The 21,125-nt window shown below is 37.1% G+C and overlaps 1 protein-coding gene across 2 annotated transcripts in view; it reads left to right on the forward strand.

Moving 5' to 3' along the window:
• WASL (WASP like actin nucleation promoting factor) overlaps positions 1 to 18,528 on the forward strand; it is a 54,309-nt gene extending 35,781 nt beyond the window's left edge. The window contains exons 6-12 of one of the 2 annotated variants that reach the window (XM_086747186.1): positions 5,072 to 5,240; positions 8,379 to 8,421; positions 8,884 to 9,037; positions 9,851 to 9,868; positions 12,256 to 12,776; positions 14,190 to 14,298; positions 15,781 to 18,528. In XM_086747186.1, coding sequence (XP_086603312.1) covers positions 5,072 to 5,240; positions 8,379 to 8,421; positions 8,884 to 9,037; positions 9,851 to 9,868; positions 12,256 to 12,776; positions 14,190 to 14,298; positions 15,781 to 15,842 — 1,076 coding nt within the window. In that variant the 3' untranslated portion in view covers positions 15,843 to 18,528. The remainder of the gene's footprint in view (positions 1 to 5,071; positions 5,241 to 8,378; positions 8,422 to 8,883; positions 9,038 to 9,850; positions 9,869 to 12,255; positions 12,777 to 14,189; positions 14,299 to 15,780) is intronic. The other variant, XM_086747191.1, reaches the window with a different exon arrangement.
• The last annotated feature ends 2,597 nt before the right edge of the window (positions 18,529 to 21,125 follow it).

A 21,125-nucleotide genomic window follows, 5' to 3' on the forward strand; every position in this document is an offset into this window, starting at 1 on the left:
TCTTGTCATTAAATTGATGGAAAGAATCAAAACTATGTATCAATTTGATCCAAAAATTTTTTACCATCTATTCTAAAATGAAGTGGAAAAAACACACATCAATGAATATAAAGTTTGGAGTCTTTGTAGTTCTGAATTCACACTGAAGCTAAAAAGTGATTTATCATGGGACAGTTCTGTCAGTGATCCAGTTTGTAGATCATACCACTGTAAGTTTGCTGCTTGAGCAAATGTATAGTCAACTGGTATCTGAGGAGGTAGTCTTCAAGTTGTACTAACCAGGACATCCAAGCATCTCAGTACGTCATCAAAATAAGTAATCCTTAACTAATCCTGGATTATGGGAACTACTGATACCCTTTATATGCAAATAAAGCCTTGCTCATGTGGAATACTTCTCAAAAATTACTCTTTCTTTTTCATAAATACTAAATTTTTAGGAAGTTCAGACAACCATTAGTTTAGGCCAGGCGTTTTTAGTTTTGAATCCTTCAACTGGGACAGGGTTGTCATTTTGAAATAATCATAGTAATACCATCCACGATCATCTTACCTGCTTTTCTGAGCTTTCAGAAGGTTTTAACCATTCTGCCTCTTGAGCAACACTTGCACCTGCTCACCTGAGCAGCACATCCCTGATAGCAATGTCTGCAGAGCAGATGGGAATTAAAACAGCAGTGGTGACTGCATAGTGCCATCTACCACAAAAAATTTAGCATTTCTCTGTACTGTACATGTTACCAACAGTAACACAAACAATTCATTTGTCTAGTTTGCTACCTGTGATAGGAATAAGATTTAAGAAAACTAAATCTGCAAAAATTTCTGTGCTTAAAATACTCTCATAATTAATTCTGTAAGACCTCAGGCCATGACTTTTTTTTCTTTTTTTTGAGAGAAGAATATTGCATAATAAATTTGGATTCAGTGATCCTACACCTTTATCTCAAATATTCTGTGGAATATGTAGGTTCCTGCCCAGTGTTTCATGATAAGCTCTGAGCATCCCTGCTTTTTTAGTAAACTGTTTCACTGAGAGTCCATGTAGTCTTTCACAACCTATCTTCCTTTTTTGATTCTGTCAAATTCTGTAATGCCTGGCTTCCCTGCTGCAGAGAGTTAGGTATGTTCCTGCCCTCTGTAGTCACAGATCAGACATGCTCAGAGCATGCCTGTGCATTTCAGTGTTTGGAATTCAGACTGGAGCAGATACATACTATCAGCATGTAACTTTAGGGGGGAAAAAAACCCAACAACTCAACTGTTGTAATAGCAGCTGGTTTTTGTTTTACCCTCCATATGCAATTATATTCTATTGGGGGGCTTAAAAAGGAACACCTGCTTTTTTTTTTGTACTGAGTATCAGTATATAATTACCTTTAAAACTGAAAAAACAAGAACAGTCACATTTCTGTACTCACATGATCCATGCTTGAAATACTGTGGGGAATTTTGTTTTAGTGGAGCTTGTTTGTCTGGATTTTCTGCATACGTTGAAGCTGCATGGGAAAAGCACGTCTTTTCGTATGACGTTTTCAATAGTACGGATTTAAGATTTTTTTTTGTAGAATTGCAGGATTAAAATCAAATTGGCATTAACAGTTATGTAAAATGTATTAGTCTGTAATTTCCTGGGATTTATGTTCTACTTATTTGTAATAGCTAGGTCTCTATGCAAATAAAGACGAGCTATTGTGGCTGAGCTGACCTCTTAGTGAAGTTCTGGATGAAATAAGGATTTGTCAGAGAACTAGGTTTTGAGGGAATCTTTAAGAACCATGTGCCAGAATTTTGTTTCAGTTGTTAACTGGAATAGTTTGCATTTATTGTAGGGCTGTCTGTAGTCTGGGACAGATGTCTAGAGAGGCTCTAAAGAAAATACAGAGAGTTTCATAGAATTAACATTTCAAGATGTTTTGTACTACATTTTCTGGAGCTCCTTCTGAAGATGTCACAAATACTGATAACAGTGGATGCTTAAGTCCACTGTACTGTCAGGTACTTCCTAATGATGAGCTCTATATGCATCTCTCATCTTCATTGATTGAGCTGTCTACTTCTGATGGGGAAGGTGCATGTCTTATGATGGGAAGAATTTTACTGGATATAAATATGGCAGTTCTAGAAGAGTACAATTCTTTACAAGGTTCTTTTATCTCTCGTGGACATCTAAGGTCTAAACCTGACGGTAAGAAAAATTTTCGTCTTTAAGAGTACTGTGATCTCTTGTATGAATATTGTTAGTATCAAGGAATCAGGCTATCAGTCCTTAATTTGAGCTCAGCTTAATAAAGTTCAATCTGCAAATGGCTGCTGCTTTACATGGTTAAAACCTTGTATGGTTAGTTTAGGATTTTACATGCAAAAAGGTGCATTTTTCAAAGAGTGCTGGGGTTGTGAGAAGAATATCATGAACTTCCTGGCATTGCACAGGTGCGTGTTTCTTTCTGAATGTCAGTACAGCTGTTGAAACTACAAATATCAAAGTAATAGTGGAAAATAGAATAGAGAAAATATAATAAGTGATTAAAGTGAAAATGAACTCCTACAGTGTTCTTCGTTTTGTTATCTAATGAAATTAAGATTAAAGTTTTCAATTCATTCTGAAGATTTTGCTGAACTCCACTTGTTAAGTTTTGGGTTGATAATATTTGACTATTAGTGAATTTGATGCTACCTTTGAGTGGAATTTTAACAATGCAAATTGTTTTGCATAGTTGTATGTACCCGGTTTGTGCTTTGGTAGTCGCAAAGGACGGTTGTCTACATCATAGCATTTCTAAATCAAAGCATTTCTGCTTAGCAGAAAACACTAGAAATTCTGCAGTTTCAATGCAGTTTTAGGTCTTGTCTTTTAAGACTCCTACAGGAATGTAGGAGTTGTCATATGTTTCTAGATGAGTTTTGTCTAGCCTAGTGTCCTGTTTCTGTTCTTGTTTCTTGTTTTGGCCAGTACGGTGCTTCCCACTGAGGTGTTAAACTACAAATTTTGGTTATGTTATCCATTGTATTGTCTGCTTCACTTTTCTGATTTGGACTTTGGACTGTGAAACTGAAGGCTTGTTTGTCCATTCAGAATATTTAGGGGAACTTTGAATTATCCATACAAAATGCAGTTACCAAAAAATAGTGTCAAAGTAAGGTTCAGATTTTTAAATTCTGATTAGACATTTTTTATCATCTCCACAGTAAGACTGGATGTGTGAGTCTTATTTTAATTGATTTCCTAACCATTGGGTAGTAACTCACAGAGAAGCAGAGGATGCTTTTCAAACTGTTTCTGGCCAAACTGGTCTTAAATTGACTGCTTAATCTCGTTCTTCCAGAACTGAAAGTACTTCCTCTTTTTGTAGATTTCCTTAAAAATAAGAGTAATAGACATATGCTAGAGAGAGAGAGAGAAATTGCCTCTTAGTATTTAAATGCTACTATCACTTGCTTATGTCAAGAGTTATCTTCTGTCAGAGCTAAAAAACCTGAGTGGAAAACCTGCTAGGTGTGTTTATTTGCTAGTATTACATAGAATCATAGAATCGTTAGGGTTGGAAGGGACCTTCAAAGGTCATCTAGTCCAACCCCCCTGCAAGGAGCAGGGACATCCCTGACTAGGTCAGGTTGCTCAGAGCCTCATCCAGCCTGGCCTTGAACGCTTCCAGAGATGGGGCCTCCACCACCTTTCTGGGCAACCTGTTCCAGTGTTCTGTAACTCGCATTGTAAAAAATTTTTTCCTAATTTCTAATCTAAATCTACCCCCCTCTATTTTAAAACCATTACCTCTCGTCCTATCGCAACAGGCCCTACTAAACAGCCTCTCCCCATCTTTCTTGTAGGCCCCCTTGAGGTACTGGAAGACCGCTATAAGGTCTCCCCGGAGCCTCCTCTTCTGCAGGCTGAACAGCCCCAGTTCTCTCAGCCTGTCCTCATAAGAGAGGTGCTCCAGCCCTCTTATCATCTTCGTGGCCCTCCTCTGGACCTTCTCCAACTGGTCCATGTCCTTCTTGTGTTGGGGGCTCCAGAACTGAACACAGTACTCCAGGTGGGGTCTTACCAGGGCAGAGTAGAGGGGGAGAATCACCTCCCTCGACCTGCTGGCTACGCTCCTCTTGATGCAGCCCGGGATGCGTTTGGCCTTCTGGGCCGCAAGGGCGCATTGCCTGCTCATGTTGAGCTTCTCATCCACCAGCACTCCCAAGTCCTTCTCCTCAGGGCTGCTCTCAATCCATTCCCTGCCCAGCCTGTACTTGTGCTTGGGATTGCCATGACTAACATAATGCTAAAATTAGCAGAAGTATAATTCAGATGTATTTTAAATAACTAGACTAATAATTCAGAATTGTTTATAATGAAGAATGAGGTTTGATAACATAATTTGTAATTTGAGTGTTTAATTTGTATTTCTGATGCTATTTTTACTGTCACTGCTGTTCAAGCTCTGTGTCTTACCTGAGACTTCAATTATTTTGCCAACCTGTCAGAGTAAGATGCAAGAAAATCCTGAATAGTTCTATGGATAATGTTCTGTATTTAAAGACAATAGTGTGTCAAGAGAGGCCTTATAAAGTTCTTGTGATGTTCAGAGTCTGTGTGCGATGGCAGAAAGCATTCCCACTTAGGGCTGTAAAGCGAAGGTTCCCTCTCCTTTAAGATCTGTTTACAGTGCTAGCAAGGCAATGGTGTGCTGGGTGTTACTGTTTGTCACTCACTTCTTTGATCTTATTTAGGACTGTAGCCATGCTGTATCTGTATGTATCTTATTCCCTGTGTTCTGTGCTTATGAAAACTCTTTAGTTTAAAATTACTTTCTATGCCAAGTTTGCAAAAAACTAATGATAGTTAAAAAAATTTTTTCTGCCATTGCTCTGCTCTAGCAACATTTTTTTTTTTTCTTCAGCAAATAGCTTCGTCTATGTGTCTGATATCCAGAAGCCAACCAGATGCATGCGGCATGTAGAGCTATAGCTGCAGTACAAGTATTTTGCTGCTCAGGAAAAAAATAAAATAAAAAAAAAATTGTAGGTTAAATATGACTTTGAAACGCAATAGTAAAAATCCTTTACTTTACTTTCACAGGCCCAAATCTACCAATGGCAACTGTCGATATCAAAAACCCAGAAATTACAACTAACAGATTTTACACTTCACAAGTCAACAATATTTCATATACCAAAGAAAAGAAGAAAGGAAAAACTAAAAAGAGAAGACTGACAAAGGCAGATATTGGAACGCCATCTAATTTCCAGTAAGGACTTTTTGAATTTGTTTTTTGGTTTGGGTTTTTTGAGGGGAGGGGAATTGGTGTCAATAACACTTGCTCAAGACATAAATGTGTGACTGTTGTGTGTAACCTGAACTACATAAATGCTAGCTGGAATGCTGTGAGATTTAAAACCAGGTTAGTTCGGACACAGGTACACAGGTGAGGAGTTTACTGCAGCTGTAAGCAAAAAGTAACTTGCTGTCCTAAATTAGCTTAGAAAACAATTTAGCTGCTTAAAGATGCCTTATTGAAGTAGCTCAGTGCAGGTTCATATGCAGCCTCAGTGGTAACTCTTTGACACTGTTATTCTTACAGCTGTGCCTGCTTAGCTGTGCTTTGTTGTACAAAATACACATGTGGGTCCTAACTTGTCATAACAGCAGAAATGGCATAGCCATGTTTTTATCTCTGTCTTTCTATTTACAAACTTACTTATTCTGATATGTAGGGCTAGTTCCCATATCTTGTGATGAAAGTACAGCATGCATGTATACACTCCTTAGGAATGGGTTGGATTTTTTGTAATATCATTTCTTGCATATCTTCAATCTTTTAAGAGAATTATGATGTATCATTTTAGGATTCACTTTCATGAAACTTGATTTTGGTCACTTTACTGAATTAACTATCATTTTCCTGAACTGTGATTTAGTATTTTAATCTTCTGCCTTTTAAAATAAGCATACTTTAATTGTAAAGCAACAGGAATTTAAAGAGCTTGGGTTAGTACTAGTTACAGGAAAGATGAGTTTCTGTGAAGTATTAGAAAACCAGCATGGAGTTTACATGCCAAGTGAATGTCTTGTTCTTTTGAGCCATTATTTTGCGTCACTTCCAGTGACATGCTTTCCCAGAATAAAACTCCATAAAAGTAATGCTGGTATTACCAGTTACAGTAATGTTACTGCTCTGTAGAATGGAATAGTAGACAGTAAAAGGAGACATGGGCTAAAACCAGACTGTGGTTAGACAATTCAGACATCAAATGTCGTCTTTCTGATCTGAGTATTAGTGAATTGCTGTATCTATTATTGTCACAAACTGAAAAATGCAGAAAAGAAGGAAGAGTGAAACAAAGAAAACTGAATAGTGTTTGGTAGCTGGTCAGTGTTGTAGCTGTATTTCAGCATACGTGGACAAAATTGCAGATAATGATTTGCATTAGTGTGTCTTATCTCTGATCAGAATTTGTGGAAGGAGTTATAAAATGAATTTGAGACTTGATTTATAATGTCTGTCAGGTTCTGACATAGAAAAGCTGAGAATAAGATGAGGAAATACTTAATGAAGTTCAGACAAAAGACACATTCTAGTATAATTAAATGTAACATAAAATTGTAAGTGGTGAACCTTTGCAAAAGAAGATTGAAAGACTATTTTGTTTGACTTAAGGTCTAATAGTTTCCTGTAGAGTGCAGCTATGCGTCTTCTTACTGTGTAAGATACTTCAGTTGCTGGGTTTGTACAAACATATGGGAATTGGTGTTTGGTGGTGTTAGGCAGATATGCCAGTAGAATAACTTTTATGTAACTTGAGCTGTGATACTTGGTGAAGACCAACACTGTTGCTGTTTGTTTATGCCAGATCAAAGTTGCAATCAGTAGGTAAGATTTTTAAATGCTTTCTGTTAGATGTGGACTTTCATTGTTCTGAGCAAAAAAATAATTGAACTCTACTTAACATTAATGTAACTTACTGCTGTATGTATTCTTTGAAGTTACCTGATAAGTATGCATTTTAATTGAAAAGACCTCTGAAAACAAATGTGTTACAGTCACTGTGTACAGGTAACTTATCTTACTCTGAGGGATGAAAAAAATAAATGAGAAATAATGCTAACACAACTCCATATAAACTTTAATATCTATTAAGTGCACTAGGCTCTGAATCATATGCTCACAACCTCTTGAAAGAGCATCCTGGGTAGCGCAGATATGCAAAAATGTGTGAGTAAGGTTGTATTTACTGGTGAATTTCTGACAATTTATATATGCCAGTTTATCTATTACAATCAGATATGAGATCATATATTAGGAAATGTGTGTCTAATGTACATGAAGTGAACTGTAGCTTCACATCCAGAATTCTGTAATCAATAAATCATCCCATGTTTTGGTAGTAAAAGACATTTAAATATTTAGGCAAAAGAAAGGGCTTTCCCATTTTGCCTTTTCTGTAGCATACTATCATTTTAAATCAGATCTTGTACTTTTCTTCTTGCCCCTCAAACTAAGTAGTTAACTAATCAGTTACACCAAGACCAAAATTGATCATTGAGCTTTGCTATTCTCATTAAGAAAACTTGTGCTGTCGGTAGTATGAACAGACCCAAGCAAGAATACAAAGACTATTGCACAAAGCACTGTGTAAGGACAGCAAAACAGTCCTGTACTTTGATAAGCCTAGCCTAAACTGTGTTGGCTACTAACAGCTCGCTTGATATTTTTAAAACTCTGAGTTGGACTTCCTGAAGACTGTGGTGATTTTCTAGGACTGACCATTGGCAAAAAAAAACGCAAAATATGGAGTGCTGGTAGCATTATGGTTCTGTCTTCCGTAGCCAACAGTACTTGCATGAAGTAGCTTGGAAGAGCACATGCTCTTCTGCCTTTTTAACTGATTTACAGCATCACATTAAACGTACTTTAGTAGCCACGTGAAATGGCTGCTAGAAGCCTAGGAGGATGGCGACTGAAAACAGTCCTCCATGGTAGGGAGGAGGAGGTTTCTGGCGGCATGATGCTGAAGGCCTTGGCAATAGCTCCAAGACCAGTTAATATCTAAAGGCCAAACTCCTGCCTTGTTCCCTGTGCAGTCCTTCTATCACCATCCATGTGTACCACAGAATGGCATGGAGCCTTCATGTTTTGCCACATACCGTAACATGAGGGGTGAAAATGACTTCTCCACTTGGTCTTTTTGATATAAGACAAAAAATGGGAGTAAAGCAAGTTTTACCATTTCGTTCTCAAGCGGGGCACTGAGAAGTAAGAATTGCTTAGTGTCTTATAAGCCTGGAGGTAGAAGCTGGTAGTAATTTCTAGTTATCTTGGTGTCCTGTTATTTTAGTTAACAAGGTCCTTTTTATGATGATTAAATGGACTTTTCTACTTTTTTAGACACATTGGACATGTTGGTTGGGATCCAAACACAGGTTTTGATGTAAGTAACGTAAAGTTATTCAAGACACTGAGTAATTAAAAGCTTTAGAGGCTTTTTAATGTAAGTTGTCAAGATTTGCATTAAATAAATTTAACTATACATCAAAATAGTTGTAAATTGTGATTTTTATAACATTATTCAAACATGGAGAGGTGCTGGAGTAGAAGGGAATAGGAGAGATTTGGGATTGAGGGGAAACCATGCACAAAAACTTAAATACTATTTTAGAAGAGGTAAGTACCTTGCACAAAAACCTAAATACTTCAGGTTTTGTGCAAGGTGCTTACCTCTTCTAAAACAGTCCTTTCTGACTGAAAAGTCAACACAGAGACATGTCCTTGACTTTGCTGTTCCTTTTAACTACATGCGTAGCGGTTTTTTTTTTTTTTTCCCAATACAAATAATATTTTTTTAAAAATATTCTATTTCAAGGTACTTAAAACTAATATATCTGACTTGCAGGTGAACAACTTAGACCCAGAACTGAAAAACCTGTTTGATCTGTGTGGAATTTCAGAGGCTCAACTGAAAGACAAAGAAACTTCAAAGGTCATATATGATTTCATTGAAAAAACAGGAGGCGTGGAAGCTGTTAAAAATGAACTGCGCAGGCAAGGTGGGATTGCTTTTATTTCCATGTAAAAAATAGCAGGGTGATCTTTGCCTTAAGGATTAGAGTAGAAGCTATTGATGATGAGCAATTCTTGATTCTCGTCTCTGGACTTCATGTCACCACAGTTGCATTGGCTTTCATAACGTTGCTGTGTACCATACGCTATGGAAAAACGTTCATGCATGACCCATGAGAATTCCCTAACAAATAAGGAACTTATCGATGTCAGTTAAGTTATTGCCGGTAACATTTAGTCTGGCTGCAAGGCTATGCAGTATATTCCATGTAGATTTTTCAGACTGTATGTTGCATATTTATTTTATAATCTCAATCTTACAAATAAATAAAAATCTTAAAAGCAATATTGCTGTTGCCAGTTACAGTAGCAGCATGTGTCTGACAGGTGTATGTGTGGTGCCTGTTCACCCTGAGCAGCACCGTGGAATGAACAGCTAGAGGCCTGCAAATTTTATACGAATCTTCTAAAAAAGAAAAAAAGCTTTTTTTGTAATTTAAAGTTAAAAGTACCAGTTTTGAGCAGGCTTCTGCTGCAAGAAAATTCTCAAATAAGCCGTTTCTTGCCTAACCTTTAAATGTGATCTCAACTGATGCATTATCTAGTGGAACATAGCAAGTCAGTCTGAAAATTACACTGCCAATGTCAAGCTTTAAAAAATTTGCCTAGAGTGCTTCTCAAGAGAAATAGGATAGAAATGCCATTGAAATTATAGCAGTTTGAAACTAGTGAATAAATTGTTCGAGGGACTGAAGCAAGACAGTTTCAGGGTACAGTGACTTGTTACATTTATTCCTTAGGTCCCCCCCGTTGGAGCGGTATGTATTTGAGCTGGCATCTAAGCATATGCTTCAAAGTATTCATGCTGCTGTGTGATTTCTTTCCTAGATGAGAAACCTTTGTCCACATCTGTTTGACTGCAATACTAAAAATTATAGTCTGAGTTAAATTGCAAGCAAAATTTCAGTTATGATTTTTTTCCTCAGTAAGAAATCTGTCACTTTCTTAACTCTGTTTAAGTGTCTACGGAGTTGTTGATCTCAGACTGCTGACCATAAAATTGGATTGAGAAGACTTGCCTTGGAGTCTTGTGACTACCTTAGAAAACTAAAAATGCATGTTTTTCTGTTATGTTTGTGTTAACTTCAAGTGACGACCACTTGCATGTATGCAATTGAAAGAAAAGCTGCCTCATCTTTAACATGCATGATAATAATCTACCTCTGTGCTTTTTGATAGAGGTAGATAAAATATTCCAGTATTTCAGTGAGTTTATCTGCAGTTATGTTATTTGATGTGTAGATTTGACTGCTGTTTGAAGTGTTCTTTCTCAACTGAAACACTTTTTTTTCTGTGCTTTACTGCAAGAATTTCTGTGCTTACTTATTAACCGTGCTAGGATGCTAACTTAGAGAGTTGCAGACATGTTGTTCTGCTCAGAAAGAAGTTACTTTCCTGTTTTTCCTGTCATTTCCCTAGTTTTGATACTGCTGGTTGGTTTTTCTAGTGACAATACCATCAACACAAGATTTTACAGACTTTTTGTTAATAGCAATATTCAGATTAATGTGCATTTATTTTAAAAAAAAACCGAAATTATGTTGTTGCTTTGCTTGTACCATTTGTTGGGGAGGGAAGGGAGAGAGGATGAGGTAATGGTGTTCCCTCCTTGCTCTTCCTCCCTCACTTCACTTGAGTGCAGCCAAACCTTATAAAAACTGCTGAACTCTGTTTCCACAGATTGAATGTGGCATCTCTCTCTAGATATGATGCAAATAAACCCCTTCCCAACAGGAAAGCTTAAACCTTGTGTTTAAATCTACAGACTCTGGAGCATCACCATGTTGTATATCTTTTGAGTAATACAGACAAACTGTCTGTGGTGCTTGCGGAGTAAGTTATATTGGAAAATACTGGCCTACAATGGCCAAAGAGGAAACTACAGTCATGCCAGCCAAAAAGTGGATTTTTTTTTTTTTTTTTTTTTAAATCAAGGATGCTGGCATTATGTCTTTTGGAAAATATATGAAGTTTGAGAGGAGATTCTACTCATGTTGTTCTTTCAAAGGCATGGAGAAAAATAGAGCAGTTTGTGGAACTTAAGAACATAACACATAACTTCAGGATGGATACGTTTCTCTAAGATGAGTGGGGAAGGAGGAACTGAGACACTAGTGTCTCCTACTTCCTCAAAACCCCTTTTTTAGGGACGTACCCTCTCTGTTCCAGTGTAGACAATGTACTTGCTCAGCGTGTAACAGGAAGCAGGTAAAAGAAGAGGTAAAGAAGTATCTTTAAGTGTATTATCCTTTTTGTTATCAAAGGATATGAAATCAAATGTGAATTTTTCTTAGTTGTATGACAGTACCTGGATTATTAAGTAGTTATGTGCAACAACCACAAAACCTAAAGTCCCATAAGCCATCAGATGCTTAATGGAAGAGGAAATGAAACAGTGCTATTTAAAATACCATTAGCAGAGCAAGTACATTTCAAGGCCACTTCATGTAGAAATGATCCTCTGTGTTGAGGTAGCCCTGAAGTTGTTTCCTTTCTGCAGTCCCTGCCATAAAGATAGTGTTGGAACTAATTTTCAGTAAAAGACACCAAGAGTCGGTTTACACTGCATCGTAATGCATTAGTAGGGCTGGTTTTGGTACTAGATGATGGTAATTAAAAAAATATTTACCTTTGTAATTCCCTAATAAAATAATGACTAGGTTATAAAGTGGAAATTCTGTATTTCACCTTAAGTGTATTTTCCAAAACGTCTTTTTCTTGCCTTGTGTCCTCGCTCAACAAAATTTTAGAGGATTCTTTTGAAATTTTTCTGCATTTTGTCATGAGAAATTGAAACACTAACTTAAGATACGCTTGGATCATGAAGAAAATCAATACCATAAGACCAAATGAAAATCAATGACCAAGCTTGTTTTGTGATTTTAATTAGTCTTTTGTATTGCAGTTGCTTCCTGCAGTGTTGATGCTTTTACAAAATGCACAACAGACATGGGGGCTGTATTCAGTTCAGTTTGCTTTCATGTAAGCATAGCTTATATTCAGCTTAATCCAGAATTGGTAAAATTCGCACAAGCGCAGAGATCCTTGTAAAAGGCAAAGCAAAGCCTTTTTTCTTTTTCAGCTAGTTGAAAAGACTTACATATATTGAGTAGCATGTAACTGTAATTATTTTGTTTCATTTCAGCTCCACCTCCACCACCACCATGCAGAGGAGGACCCCCTCCACCTCCACCACCACCTCCCCATAGTTCAGGCCCTCCTCCTCCCCCTGCTAGGGGCCGAGGGGCACCACCTCCACCTCCTTCAAGAGCTCCCACAACAGCACCTCCACCCCCACCTCCATCTAGACCTGGTGCAACAGTGCCCCCACCTCCTCCAAACAGGATGTATCCTCCACCACCACCAGTGCATTCATCATCTGCACCGTCCGGCCCTCCTCCTCCACCACCACCACCGGCAAGTGGGTCATCTGTTCCTCCACCGCCACCACCTCCACCACCTCCTCCTGGTCCTCCTCCACCACCAGGCCTCCCTTCAGAGGTTGATCACCAGCTTCCAGTTCCTGCAGGAAACAAAGCGGCACTCTTGGATCAAATCAGAGAAGGAGCTCAGTTGAAGAAAGTAGAACAGAACAGTCGACCAGTGTCCTGCTCAGGAAGAGATGCACTGTTAGACCAGATACGACAGGGTATACAGCTGAAGTCCGTGAGTAAAAGCTGTTTCTCATCTATGTTTCCCTGAGACTTGCAAATGGCTTCCAGTGTTGCGGTGTGAACAGTAACTTGTGGCTCTGTTCTGGGCTGGATCATAACTTCTAGTTTTTAAAACGATGCTTTAAACAGTAGTACTGAGAAAATGCTTAGAACACATACTTGCTATAGATGAGTATTGGTGCATGAAATTATCCTTGTTCCAAACTAATTTCTCACTTTTCAGTAAAGCTTTAAGCTTTACTGAAATACCACAATATTGTGGCTATAAAGAAGTTTTGCAAGAACTATGAAAGATTGCTGGTCTCCTGACTACTTCAGTACAGTCATCTAAACTACTGCAGGCGATGAGTTCAGCAGTAATGATAGTAGAAGGCAAACACTGGATATGTGTTTTTTCTTTTTTTTCTTTTTCTTTTTTTTTTTTTTTTTTTTTTCCTTCCATCTTAAAACGGACCTGTGCTCTGCAAATGTTGAGGCTTCTAAGAAGGTGGCTGCCTTTGTCTGGAAAAATGCCACCCATGAGGAATGACTCTGCTGTTCCTGCTGCAGCTCAGGCTATTGCTAATTGTTTTTGATGTCACTGAATATCTTCAAGATAATTTTGCCTGTAGGTACAAGAGAGATGTCAAGGTGACTGCACTTTCTAGGTTGCATAAAATGTGTTCATAGTTGTAAGTTGGCCAAAGAGCATGATGGCTGACATCTAGAGAATGTTATACCTGGAAGGTGATTCACTTGTAAACCATCTTTGTCTCCCTTCACCTGTCATCTCTCACCATCCTTTACACATTTGGTTTAGATTGTTTATTCTCACAGCTTTAATCTAACCTTCAGCTATTTTTTGCTCAACTTCATTTTTACTGTTGCAAACCCTCGTCTAATCTCACTTCTGCTTTTTTTTTTTGCCACTGTTCTGCGCTTGAGGCTTCTGATGCAAAAAGTGTGAGGGCATGTTAATATTTATTTACCATTACAGATACACAGTATCAAAGTCTATTACTTTCAGAAGGGATTATCAACCCAAAGCAGACCTGGTTAACAAACCCAAGCAAGAAAAATATTTTGTGATATATAACAAGAATAAAATAAATAGTGATTATGCAGCCACATAAGTTGTGCCTGTATAACCATAGTAAGAAGCTTTCCTTTAGCTGAGTGCTCACTTCAGTGAGAGTCAGAGCTGAAATATTTAGTCTTGAGTATGGACTAACTACAATTTTGTTATATGGCAAAAGAGAAAAGTTTGACTTTTTCATAAATAAACCAGGCTTGAGCTAAAGAAACAAACTTCAATTTCACTCTTCTGGCTGAAAATAAACTCATTAATCTTATGAGGAAGTTTTTCCAGAAATATACAGGTTCATTTTGCTAATTACATCTTCCTAACATAACCTTTTTTTCCAAGGTATCTGATGGCCAGGAGAGTGCACCAGCTACACCTGCACCCACCTCAGGAATTGTGGGTGCATTAATGGAAGTTATGCAGAAAAGGAGCAAAGCCATTCATTCTTCAGGTGAGTCTAATGGATTTTTTTCTGACCTTACAGTGTCAGGTTTTCAAGCGTTAACACTTCTATTCAACATAAAATATTATCAGAGAAAAACATGGTTTTCAGCATATAGTCCAATACAGAATATTCTAGGCAGATCCCACGTGATGAGTTGAATAGTTACTTCGTGCTACTTTGAATTAGTGGTACATAGTCGTTTGCAGTAATACTGCATTTAAAATTACAATAATTGGGGTTACTATCTTCAGAAAGAAATTTTTTTTTGTTGTTTTTTTTGTTTGTTTGTTTTGTTTTTTTGTTTTGGTTTTTGTTTGGTTTTTTGTTTGTTTGTTTTTTTACAACTGATGTATTTTTATCCACTAGATGTCTGATGAAATAAATCATAAAAATATTTTGGAAGGAAGGTTTTTAATGCTTTCTGGTTCTAGAAGCCAAAGCTCTTGCAAAAATTCACGCTTTTAAAATGGTGTTTCCAGTGTGCTTTGGATGCCACCTGCTGGATAATCATCAGATAACTAGCGTTACTTGACTAGTCCCATACCAGTACTGAAGCAACTTTTCACACTTTAATGCTCGGAAAAAGTAAGGCTGCAAGAGGATTTGCATTTCTCAAATACCAGCTTGTAATAAATACAGTGCAGTAGCTGCAGGGCAGCTGTTTGGTTACACTTTTTCTGTTTAAGCTTTGATGTATTTTATTCCAGAGCTTGCCTTGATACCAAAACTGCACTTGTAGTCTGCAGACTGTTTCACTAAGTGCAATCTAGTTTGTTGATTTGCCGCCTTACGTAGTAATTTCAAGTTTCGGTACTTTACATAAATGAAATACCAGAAGGCGCTAAATACAATGTTTTCTTAGAGAAGGAAATGCTTTTGCCTAACAAATAAGTAGTTTAATTTTAACAGGCTACAATTTTTAAATTATGGTACATACAGAAATAATGGAAGGCTTAATAAAGTTAACAACAAACGTTGATGTTAATGTGCATTACACAGCTTGGAATATTCCAGTAACCACAACGGACTTGAGCTCACAATTTTTTTTAATCTGTTTGTACAGTAAACAGAAATCCCATTATGTGGTAAACCTGGGGAACCAGTTCTTACGTTTCAGGCGTTAATCCATCCTTGAAGTTTAGAACCCAATCTGGAACAAGCTGGTCACTCATATTCTCTAAGAAAGAGTAATAGGTAGTAAGTGTTAAAAGAGAACTTCTGATTCTTTTTCTCATAGCAGAAAACAAGATACACTTCTCTTACCTAGAGCAGGGACTAAGAATGTAAGAAAATTAGATTTAACTTTCAGCCAGTATCTATATAAACTGAATGTCATGTCCAGCATTCTTAAAATAGAGTATTACCGAATGTATTGTTGTGACCTCCTTGAACTGGTTGTTCTGTTTTCAGAAAGTTGTGGGAGAAATCAGTAACACGTTTCTCATGTTAATTTGGTGCATGCAAGTGACTTGCTTTTTTATTTTATAGATGAAGATGAGGATGAAGATGATGAAGAAGATTTTGAGGATGATGACGAATGGGATGATTGATCATATATTATTATATATATATTTTTTAAGGTGAATGATATACTAAACACTACTTTCTGTCTATGGATTCTGTAAAATTATCATGTAAATGTTCTACCAATTTGCTGTATATTTTTGTTGCCTTTTGCTTTTTTATTAATCTGTGCAATACCTCATTTAATCTGTAAAGGTTTGTCATAATCCTCTACAAAGCTACTCCCTGTTAAATGTGTGCAAGTTTACACCTGGATGATCATGTACGTGTGAATACTTTCCATTCCATCAATAAGGGAGTTTAAATGTAATATGTGAGACTGACAAAAACCTTAATGTAATTTAGTTATAATGCAAGAAGGAAAACACTATTTTCATACCCTACTTTTTCTGTATCTAAATTTTCTTATTAAAACCTAGTATAGCACTATGTTCTTTAAGTGATGCAGCTCTTAGTTTATTTAGCCCCTTCATTGCAAATGCAATGCTACATGAATTTTGAGGCTGGTTTATACTATTGCATGGTTTCAAATACATCACAACATTGCAGTTCAAATCTTAGCAGTATGCTTTGCATAAAACAAGATCACTACAGAAATGCACAGCTAGTTGTGAAGATTGCCTTGTCCTAACTGTAGCAATACTGACTGCTATTGAACAGCAGTAGTAATTAAATCCTTCAGTTAGAGAACTCTCTATCTGAAGTTAAAAGAGGGTGGCTTTACACTGTCATACTGGCAAAGGCATCTTTGATGCAGACAAGTTCAGTCTCTTTTTTTTTTTTTTTTTTTTTTTTTTCCTCTCCCCCTTGTTTTTTTTTCCCTAGCTCTTACTTTCAGAATGAAGAAGTTTAAATTACTGGGGGCTATACTGGAGACTGGCAATTGCTACAGTTTGATTTATTTTTAAAATCAATTTTATGTGGTTTTCAGGCTGAAGGGCTGCGTTTAATGCTTGCTTCAATGTTTAATTACTTTTTAAAATTTGTAGGACATTGGTGTACTAATAAAGTAAACATAAGTGGTATTACTTTGCAGTCTTTGCGTTATGGTACACAACAAAGCTGAAACACCAATCCTACATCCGTAAAGTTGGAAAGCCATTAACTCAGAATATACACTTTGAATAAGTACTGAACTTTATGGCAATATTCTGTCTTCATGTTGGCTTTAAGACCAACGGTTGTGATGAAGATAAAGAACCCAATTCACAAGAATAGTATTTGAGTAAGTGGACAGAAAATGGGATTCTCATTTCACAGCTTGCACATTTATATGTCATACTTTGTAGTGCAGTAAAACATTGGCATATCTGCCTATTGCAAAATACTAATCTATGCCGTATGGGTATTTAATATCTGCAGCATTAAATACTGTACTTACTGTAATTTTCAGATAGAAAATATCTTTTTTTAAAAACCACATTATCTGACACAGAATGTTTAGTTAAGTCAGTCATTTGGAGCGTAGTTAATGCATAGTGTCCTGGGTCCTTGACTGTAGTCAAGCTATGAAACTAAATTTAAGTTATCAGAATTGTATTGACTGAAACCCAGTGTTGACCTGATCTTGACAGGCTGGACCTGCATGATACGGCTTGGATTTCTAACCCAGTTATAACCTAGTCTTTAGCGAATTAATTTAGTCATATGAGAAGAAAGGAAAGTTGCTGAAAAGTAGTGGGAGAGGTAAGGTTGTAGTTAAATTATTCAAAGGATACTAACTTCCTTCCAAGAGTAATTTAAGCACATGACTTGAGGAAAAAAAAACTTCCAAGTGGTCTCACTTTCTTGCGGTAACTTTCGCATTGCCCTCCACTGCTAGAAATACTTCCTACTAGCTTTGCTGCTGTAATGGCTTGAGCGTTCGATCAGTTGCAAGTGCAGCCTAGGGTACCTAATGGCAGTGGAGTTAAGAACTCGTGTATAAGGAAAATATTTGTATGGCTTCCATAGAACTTCTGGCACTGCTCCGGTGTTTTAATTGCATATAGGGCATTTTAAAATTAAGCAGATGAGGCCTAGAGGTTTTCCTAACATGCTACTTACTAGATATGTTTAGCTGTTATGTTCCCAGAATTGGAATTTCTGTAATATAGTTAATTATTAAGTATCACAATTCATTAATCAAACTTCTATTCCAGATTTTGGGAGCTCTGAAGTTACATTGTTGAACAAAACTTTGATTTGTAGATACTGGCCAAAGAAAGCTTTTGGTTTTTCTATTTCTTTTTCTTCATACAAAAAGTACACTCACATTCTGTGGTGTCCAGGTTAATATTTACTTTAAAGTAGTGTTTGTACATGATAAATTTCAGGCATAAAGACTGCAGTGGCAGTTCAGTTAGTCATAACTGCATGCTTCAGCACTCTGCCACTTGCACTATGAGCAGAAGATAGCACTTCATGATACTGGTGCATTGTTGCTAAACATTGTAATGAAGGCCTCTCTTATATATTCTGGTGAAATGACTGTCCAGATAGCCTTAGCAATTAACGAACTAGCATGAGGCTTTTGTATCTCAACACTCTATGTGCATAGACAATATCAGCTAGCCACTTGTACGTATGAAATCCGTAAGAACTTCTCAATCATTCAGTTTTCCATTTATCAAACTGAAATTTTTAGTATGTGAATTTTTGAAATGTACAGTGAATAGGATGTTGCACTGGTGGCAATTCATCATGGAGCATAATAAAATTAATTTGACCCAACTAGCGTAAAACTGTGTGGTTTTTAAGTGCTAATTGTGGCGCAGCTTTTAAAATAGATTTGCATATTGATTACACACTTTTAAAAGTAATTTTGGTTGCCTAGCCAGGTTCACAGAGCAGTAAATAGCCACTGTCAAGTTGCAGGAGTTTTCACGTCTCTGGAAAGTTGGATTGTGCTAGCGAATAAACACAATGAGTAAGAATGTGACACCCTGTCCTCCTGGCAGATCTCGCAGCTGCTCAGCAGCTTCTCTGGAAACAGCTAGTGCTGCAGGCAAGTGCAGTAATCCAGCAACCGCTCAAGGTCAAACAAACATGGCTTCGTTAATAAACACTCCGAGAGGAGTACTAAATAGTTAACTCTTGTCAACTAATTCTGTAACTCACAGCATTTTTACAGATGTAAGTCTGTCTTGCGTGTTGTAGTGTTTGAGCTCAGGACACTTCAGAACTCTGCTTTCCTCCTCCAAGGCAGCTGAAGAGTCCAGCATTTCAAATTTTTATCTGTTGTACACTTTCTTTTGAAGTTCAGTACTTCTATGATTTTTAGGCCTTAAGTGCAAGGCAAACTTGGAATTGTTTCTTACAGGGTGTGCTGAGATACAATTATTTTCTCTCTACTGAGTAAACAGAAGCTTAAAACATGATTTTGAAAGGAGGAATTTCTTTCACTTTTTTTTACTTGACAATGGTTACTTTCCTGAGTAAGATGTATGTAAAGCGCAAAAAAAAAAAAAAAAAGAGATCCTTTTGGTTTTGTTTAAGACTGTTGCCAATCCATTGCAACAGCCTTTATCTAATCAGTAGAGAAATTCCTGGTCTAATTAAAGTCCCTAAAGCTTAAGTACAGTGATAAGCAGCTTTATTTATAGAAAAGTGTAAATGGTTTAGGGAAGCTTAGAAGATACTAAACCTCTGTCTCTCAAAGGACCCGTGTTACCTCCAGCACTGCAGTCAGGGCTCCTGTTGCTATGTATTTGTTTACAGCCTGGAGTTTTCATGTGAGTGAGAGGGAGGAAAGGGTAGGGTAGCATGAACTACAATGTGAGCTGCTGGGGGTTTAATGTCCATGTTTAAGCTTGATACTTCTCTCTAAGGTAGTGTTTGAAAGTTTTAGACTGTTTATACGGTTGTGGAAGAGACTTTAACCACCAAACTGCTGAGACACGACTGCATTTCCGGGCTTGAAAAAGTAAACCATTAGTCATCTGAAATCACAGATTTGAAATTAATGTAGATGCATGTTGAGAAGTAGAATCATGGCATCAATATTGAAATATAAATAATGAGTTCCTTTCTGACATTTTATTTCATTATGTTTTTTACAGTATTTGTGAAGTAACCTGCTGAAATCAGCTAGAATAGTAGTTTATCAGGTATTCATTTTTTTCTCTAATGTAGTTTTGGGTAATACCTGCAGGACTTACCCATCTATAAACAGTTTATACACACCTGGAAGTTTGATATTTTATATTTATTGTGGTTTTTGTCTGTTAATACTGACAAATATACTTAAAGGCCTTTTTTGCTAGTGCTCCAAAGAGTTTTTGGAGTCTTTTTGGAGTGAAATTCCTGAGCTATTACTTCATGTTTTTCCGTTTCCTGGAGCTTTATCATCTTTTCTGAGTTTTGTTACTCTACTCAAGCAGTATGAATTTTAAACTTGTTACTTGAGAATGAGATGAGGAGGTGTGAGGTTTTCTGAGGAAAATACTTCAGAGAAGTTTTAAAAAACAGAACAAATTCAAAAACAAGATTATGTTTTTGTGTGTGCCAGCTGGGGGACACAATACGATTTGGAGTTTAAAGCTTAAGAAATATGATAATGCTTGTATCGTGTATCAGACACAAAGTATTTGCTTAAATGACATCGGCAGGCATGCAGAATCAGGAATCTGCTCTTCTGGATGTTGATGCCAAAAACCAGGCAACTGCCAGAGCAGTTGAGCTGGATTTGGAGCCCTTTGTTGGTAGATGCGGCTTTCCCAGGTGCTCAGGATACAAGGTACACAGACTAACAGACTTTTGAGAAACTTCTTTTTTTTTTTTTTTTTTTTGGTTGGTTGATTTTGTTTTGTTTTGGTTTTTTTTCAAGATACTACTACAGAAAATGTTTTTGTTAGAATAGTCTTTTGGACCAAAACAGTGCTTATTTCATCATCAAGGGAAGAAGTGATCCTCAGCATACAGTCCTTTGTCAAGGTTATGCCTGTTCAACTGTCAGCAGAGAATCTCTCTTTGTTTTTAAATTCAAAATGAAATGGAAAAAGCAATCTAGACCTGGTTAACATAAACCATGTTTTCTATGGTTAGTCTGCTGAGGGTAATGTGTGTAAGTGTGAAAGGCAAGTGGCTAAAGCAGAAATCTGCTAGGTAATAGAATTCTCCTTCAAGGTCCTTCATGAAGAATTAAGTTTTCACTAGTAGTAGCTTTAGTAGCTAATCCTTAGAGAATATATTACTAAAGCTTACCTGCTGTCCCCAGGAGAGGTAAGAGGAAGATTAGTTCTGGAGAGCAAGTGAGCCCCTCTGCTGTCAGTTGTGTTAGACAGTACTCAGGCCTGCTTTTATATTGTTGACTATGCTAATAGTGGGTT

The sequence above is a fragment of the Chlamydotis macqueenii genome, chromosome 1 (genome assembly GCF_036417535.1).
Source record: "Chlamydotis macqueenii isolate bChlMac1 chromosome 1, bChlMac1.mat, whole genome shotgun sequence".
Classification (NCBI taxonomy): Eukaryota; Metazoa; Chordata; class Aves; order Otidiformes; family Otididae; genus Chlamydotis; species Chlamydotis macqueenii.